Source organism: Octopus bimaculoides, chromosome 2, assembly GCF_001194135.2.
Source record: "Octopus bimaculoides isolate UCB-OBI-ISO-001 chromosome 2, ASM119413v2, whole genome shotgun sequence".
NCBI classification, from domain to species: Eukaryota; Metazoa; Mollusca; class Cephalopoda; order Octopoda; family Octopodidae; genus Octopus; species Octopus bimaculoides.
In genome coordinates this window covers 87,195,664-87,202,929 of record NC_068982.1, presented here as the reverse complement: position 1 = coordinate 87,202,929, position 7,266 = coordinate 87,195,664, and the positions used below count along the sequence as shown (strand labels likewise).

Genomic DNA, 7,266 nt, shown 5'->3' with positions numbered 1-7,266 from the left:
GAGTTGTCTCCCTTCCAGGCATAACTACAGATTCCGGTATTATTTGATCCTTTCACCCGCACGATTTTCACTAAGAAAAAAAAAAAATCTCGGATTTTTTACGTGGAATCAAGTACCCTGACCGCCTAATATGCTGCAAACCCCTTATTTTTGTTCGGAAAAAAAAGTGTGGAGGGAGGGAACCACCCCCTATCCTCGAATCATTGGACTTTTTTTCCCCGTTGAATGAATTCCGGTGATCCCCTAATATGCTACAATACCCGTTTTTGAGTCCGGAAAACGGGGTGGGTGGGGTGGAACCCTCGGAAATTTCATCCCACCCCCATTTTCGAATATTTTTTGCTATTTCTTTCTTTGCCCATAATTTTAGATAACATTTTGCAGAAATACGTTTTCGAGAGAGTATGGATTACATTAGAATGAAAATTCAAAGTTTGAAATAAATAAGTGAAAATGCAGAGGTTATAGAAGTTAGTGAAAACAAACATGTTAGAGCTTTTGCATGTATGTGTGAAATGAAGTAAAAGTATAATATTAACAAAATATCTTTTTCCTACCTCTTAAAATCACTGGATATAATATATATTCCAGATTGCAGAATAGATTTGAAAAACTAAAGCATTTTCCCTTTGCAATTTTTGGCGCCGAAATGAAACTATTATTAGGAGGTCACCGGAATTCATAAAAAAAAAATTCCAATGATTCTCCACTTTTTTCCGAACAAAAATAAGGGATTTGCAGCATATTAGGAGGTCAGGGTACTTGATTCCACGCAAAAAATCCGAGTTATTTTTTTCTTACTGTAAATCATGCGGGTGAAAGGATCAAAATTTAGACAGATTTCTGCCCCCCGCGAGTGGGGAACGGTTCTCAAAAATAACTCCCAATTGTTTTCACCCCAAATTCCTAAGTCCTCGGAATTTACATAGTCCAAGGTGTATTTGTAGAGAATTTCATTAAAAAATATCCATTTTCTTGAAAGTTAAGACGAATTGAAGTGGACTCCGGTGAATTTTCGAAATTCCCCATCCCACCCCTTCCTAAAACATTCCCCACCAATTTTGTATATTTGGAATCTACATGATACAACACATATTCATAGAAAATTTCATTAAAAAATATCCATTATTCTGAAAGTTATGATCATCCGAAGTCGGATAGTGGGTGTGTGCAGAAATCTTTATTTAATGCCAAATTAATAATTTATTCTTTTCTGCATTGATGAGATGACTAACAAACTTGTTTAATTTTGCGGGTTTCGGGGCCAAGATGTCTACTGAAAGTTTTTTTTCCTAAAAGAATTCGTGTTTGAGTCGGTAAGTCTTGTCATCACAATGGACAGTCGACCGCCAAACAGAATAGATCCGGACTTTGATCTTTGCACTTTGTCCGGCGCGCTAACGCCAGTTCACCGCTTTAAAATATTATAAGAAATTACTTAGTAGAAATAGATTTCAAAAGTTACGTAGCAACATAATTATTTACAAACTTATTCCCATTCAAGCTCCTAACTAAAATTAAAACAAAATTTGGAAAAACTTATTTAAATATAATTATTTCCTTGTGGAAACGTTTTTGTACAAAGTATTTTCTGTTTGTTTACATAAAATACAGGAATAACTAATCGCGACAAAGAGTAAACCTACTCTCGATTTGTGTGGCCTGACAAATTAACCACATTGTTTGCAATGGACACGTCTTGTCTCATCGACGATTCTCTGAAGGCAAAGTATTCGAAGACGTGTGAGAAGTACCTAAATTATGGCACTGCCGGGTTTAGAACTAAGTATGTGTAGATTTTCTTTCTATCTTTCTTCAAAATCAATTATTTTTGTTTTTCAGCCACTTAAAAATCCTTGTTAAATGTCAAGCATTCCATTCCTGCTACGCACTGACTGTTCAGTTGTATGTAAACATTTAAGTTTCTGTACGATTTAATTTATAGGATAGACTTTGGATTTTCGTACTTTTATAGCATGCAAGCCTAGTTATACATTTTTCTAAATTGAATTGACTTTTATCACTTGTAGTCTTGAATTTATAATTACATTGCTTTAATGTCGTACCGGTTTAATTTATATATAAGGTGAATTTGCTATTTCGATCTCGATCGCTGCTGAATTAGCTATAGTAGCTAATTTATGATATTTTATTCTTTCTTAATTTATTTATCGTTTTAAATTTATTTTAACTTGTCTATTGGGCAGTAGTTGACAACATTGGTTAAAATGATTTAGTTACGACCCTTTAGATTTAAGTTCAAATTCCATCACAGTTAATTTTGCTTTTCATCCTTCCGAAGTCGATAAAACAAACTTCAAGTCAAATATGAAGGATGATATATGTTCCTATACTTCATTAGAAATAAATAAAGAGAAGATTATTCAAATCTAATTACAATGTGTAGCATAAGAAAGCCATCTGTGTTAATTCTTTTTCAAAAGCCGTAGTTAAAAATTATACTTTACATGGTTTTGATATCTTTTAATGAATTAATTGAATGTTGAGTGTACCAAAATATAGCATTGTTAATTGTAGTTTTTGAATTTACGTTTAAACCGCCAATAAAACTTGTTTCCCTTCCTTATAAGAAAAAAAAAATTGTAGAAATTTTAAAATTATTTAAACTTTGATCTAGATTGTCACACATTTTGTTCCATTAACGACGTACAGTTTACCTTAAAAAAAAGAAGAAAAAACAACTAATCGCTACGAAGTGTAAACCTAGCTTGACAAGTTGAATAATTTTGCAATGGACACGTACTGTAGAGATCTGTTCAAGGAGAGACATTTGGTAAGAGGCTAAACTAAACCACTAGTTAGAAGTTCAGTAACCCCCCCCCCCACACACACACTCACATTTATGTGGAATGTTGTAAATGTTTTAGTAATTTTCAAGAGTTTCAACTGCCTCCATTCATTACCAATTGGTTCGGTAAGGCTGATCATATGATTATGAATACATGGCAGCCCGTTTCATATATATATATATACTAGCAGAGACACCCGGCGTTGCTCGGGATTAAAATGACATAGTTTGTATATACTATATTACAGTTATGTTGAAACAGGTCATATGGGAAAGTGCAGCATTGACAACAAAACATTTGTGGGTAACAGGGAACCAATGAGGTGATAGACTTGCCCTTGAACTGTGACATCGTCGTAAATTCATGTTTATCTGTCTTCTTAGATGTACCAAATGATGTCATTTGCAGGGTTGTATTGTCTGATATTGTTCAGAAAATTCTTTGACTGGATGGAAATGCCTTCTAGAAGATCCATAAGAGGTTGAGAAGGAGCTAGTAGTGCTGGCAATGTTACCTGACCACCTGAGCAGCACATGGCATTTGTTTCATTTGAAAATTTTAAAGCTCTACAGAAAAGATAATTTGTTTAGCATACCAATTTGGACAGAGTTATTTTTATAAGAATGGGATGGATCATATCTGAAAACAGCTTAAGGAGTTGTGAAGAACGAATTTGTACGTTGTCTGTTTCTGAGAGCTTTTCTGTTGGACCTCTGTCTAATCATAAAACATTGATTTAATGATCCAGCATTAAGTGCTGCAACATGCATTTGCTGATGTTGAGAAAATCTCATCTAGCTTTTCTCTTCAGACTCTCGCCTTCGGTTTCCTACAATCCTCCTTGCTTTATACTTGTTTGTGGAGAGATTACGTTTTTTTTTTTGGTGGCATATTTTTCCCAATATTGTAAACAAAAAATTATGAACATAGAAAGAAATTATACATTAATCCTTTCTTTTGTAAGCAGTTGTATCTGTAAAAATTTTATTTGAAGAGAGTAGAAACTGAAAGAAGAGAAAGCGAAAAGAACAGAGAAAGAAAGTGAAAGATGTATGTACGTCTATATGAAATGGACGTGTGTGTGCGTGCATGCATGCTTGCACGTGTGTATGTGAGAGAGATAGAGTGAGTGAAGGTGTGTGTCGTGATGATTGATGTCTTTTAAGGTACACACACATATAGAAAATGTGACGTCATTGTATAAAATGTTTATGATAGTTGATTTATGGAAAAGATTATTTGAAATGCAAATATGTGAATGGAAATTAAGTTTAATTTGTAGCCAAAATAGTACTGGATCTTTTGATACCCCATATGTCAAAATCTGTAACTCGGTTTTGGAAAGCATAAGGAATGTATAGGACAGTATTTCACATACATAACCACATGGATGTAAGACCTGGTAGAAATAGCAGCCAAATCTCCCTCAAAAATCCTACTGTCTTAATCCGACAATTTTGCCTATTATGTAGTTTGAATGAGAAACAGTAAGTAAGGATTAAGATTATTAACCCCACAGAGAGAGGAAAGAAGAGAGACAGCATAGCGATGGTTTTGGCTGACTGTCATCCTGTACTCCCCTTGTTGCTAGCGAAATGGTATGTGCTGGCTGTGTGAGCAACTGGTTGTTTAATGGCAGAACATTAAAGATTACAAAAATAGCGATTTTCACTTTGAAACTAATGATTTTGAAAATCTTTTTTGATTATGGAACGCCATGCTCTCTCATGTATCCATGTTTAAAATTTCAGCATGATTGGATGAACAATACTTGAGTTATAAGCGCACAAACAGACAGACAGAATGGATTTTATATATTAAGAAGATATATATACATATGCATATGTGGGCACAGGACATCACAAAACATAAACAACACACGAGAAGATATGCCTTTCATAAAACAGTTGCTCTGCAAAGCAAATTAAATAAAATTTGGAATTTTGTGGAGGGTCAAAATTGGAGACAAAACAGGACAGTGAAAGCAAACAGGAAGGGCTGCTAAGCCTAATCAAGGTTGTAGTGGCAAACGTGAAAAAACAAGGTTGGACAGAGACAGACAAGAATACATCTTCCTTGTCCAGCTGCAACAGGAACAAACAATGAAACACAAGTTAGGAGAAGAAAGAAAAATGGCTGATGGCTATGTGGGAGTCACGTGTGCAAAGGATATATATATATATATATATATATATATATATATATATATGTGTGTGTGTGTATATATATATATATATATATATATATATATGTGTGTGTGTGTATATATATATATATATATATATGTGTGTGTGTGTATATATATATATATATATGTGTGTGTGTGTATATATATATATATGTGTGTGTGTGTATATATATATATATATATATATATGTATGTATGTATGTATATATATGTATGTGTATGTATATGTATGTGTGTATATATGTATATATATATGTATGTGTATATGTGTGTGTATATGTATATATATGTATGTATATATATATATATATATATATATATATATATATATATATATATATATATATATGTATACCGTAAATCCTTGAGTATAATACACAGGGGATTTTTAGGGGGCTGTACCTCTGAAAAACCTAAACCTTGTGTATAATACGCACCCTTTCTCTAACTTGAGTGAAGGAGGTCTATATAACGTCCTTGGTTTGTAAACATATATATGGTAACGTCCTTTATTATCATTGTATATATAACATAATGAAAACGTGTAGCTTTTTTTCTGCACTTTGTTTGCAGAAAATAAAGAAATAACAGAATCGGCGCACCCTCTATTACGTCATGATCAGTCTTAATCACGGGGCGTACCCCATGATTTCTGTTGTCTTGAGAGCCATAGATGATAGGAAGCTCTTTCAGCAACGCTACATACTAACTTCTCTAGTGCCTTTGCTTTAGAGCGACGAGCACCAAGTCGGTATAACGAAGGAAGGAGGGCATGCGATGCGAAACCTCTACAGTCCACTTCTACCAGCCACACTGAAGTTGCCCAACCGTTGTTATCACAAAGCAGTTTTAGTTCCTCGTATTTCCTCATTTTCCTCTCATGTGAAGTCTGCATGTTGCTTTAATCACAAACTGTAAGTTCAATCAGTGCTATTGTCTTCCTCTGCTCGGAAAAGATTAATATGTCTGGCTGAAGGTTCATGACGGCAGTCTTTTCTGGGAAGATCAATTTTGTGTCTAAATCTGCCATGATTGTCCAGTCATTTACTAAAGTCAAAAGCCCCCACCGTCTCTTTTCAGCGCGACGAGGTAGAGCATCCCCCTGCCACATGAAATGAATCTTCATATCTTCACTTCTCTTTGGACATTTGTTTGCTTCCGATATCTCCTCCTGAAGACCCTGGAGTAACACTCTCAGTACTCGGTTGTGTCGCCAAGTATATCGTCTTTGCCGGAGACTGATGGGGTACCTGGCTAAAATATGAGCTGTGGTGCACCCCTCCTCTTGACACAGGTTACATGCGTCATCTTGTGCAAGTCCCCATCTCTTCAAATCCTTCAGTGAAGCCACGGTGTCATACATTGAACCAATTACAAATTGGAGCAGCTTCAGGCTCATGTCAAGTAGAGTTCTGCATTTTAGGTCGCGGTTTTTCATTTTCCCATGATGTCCAGCTGCCTTGCGCTCCAAGCTGAACTGCACAAATGTAATATAGATCATCATGCTCTGCCGAAACCACCTTACACAGTTCAGATCGCCTCTCCTTGCTGGACATCTTGCTCCATGATGCCCAAAACTTCAAAGATCCAAGGCCTGCATGACCAAATTGACCCCTAGACATGTCCTCACATCTTAGTTTGCTCTCCGCCCTGACTGCTGCTTCCACTGGTTTCCACTTCCTCCCACAACGAACAACTGGTTCACTCTTTTGCACCACTTTATCGGAGCTTGCCCTAAGTTGCAGCAAACTATTTACTGCCGTCTTCTTTACAAGCTCGGTCATGCCATCCAATGGCAGTCGTAATTTGGCCTGCTTACAGTAGAGTGCCACACTGGATAGATTTCTGCTCACACCCAGCCACTTGCGAAGAAACGTAGACGCAATTGTCTCCAGGCGTTCTACATAGGTAAGTGCAATGTCATAACTCACCAGCTGCCACTGGATCCTTGGTAGAATCAGGTGGTTATAACACCAACATTTCATGACACCAGTGAGTACACATTTGTCCAACAGTTTCATCCATCTTTCTAAAGAAATCTCGAGAGATAAACGAGCCTGCTTGTCATTTAGATCTCCATTGATATACATACAAATGTATGTATGTATATATATATTTGTATATATATATATATATATATATATATATATATATATCTATTAGAAAATGGCGGATAATATGCTGAACCCAACTACTTGCAGACAGTGTATCCCGTTGAATTCATTAATTTAATTCATAGCTAAAGTGACAAAAAAGGAAAAACCCAAG

At 35.6% G+C, this 7,266-nt stretch overlaps 2 protein-coding genes across 2 annotated transcripts in view; one reads left to right on the top strand and one right to left on the bottom strand.

Moving 5' to 3' along the window:
- LOC106875813 (E3 ubiquitin-protein ligase TM129) overlaps positions 1 to 1,772 on the bottom strand; it is a 22,826-nt gene extending 21,054 nt beyond the window's left edge. Inside the window, exon 1 of the mRNA XM_052978411.1 lies at positions 1,647 to 1,772. Within this exon, the coding sequence (XP_052834371.1) occupies positions 1,647 to 1,680 (34 nt within the window). The 5' untranslated portion in view covers positions 1,681 to 1,772. The remainder of the gene's footprint in view (positions 1 to 1,646) is intronic.
- The window catches only part of LOC106875741 (phosphoacetylglucosamine mutase), a 93,697-nt gene continuing 88,088 nt past the window's right edge, over positions 1,658 to 7,266 (top strand). Inside the window, exon 1 of the mRNA XM_052965858.1 lies at positions 1,658 to 1,786. Within this exon, the coding sequence (XP_052821818.1) occupies positions 1,689 to 1,786 (98 nt within the window). The 5' untranslated portion in view covers positions 1,658 to 1,688. The remainder of the gene's footprint in view (positions 1,787 to 7,266) is intronic.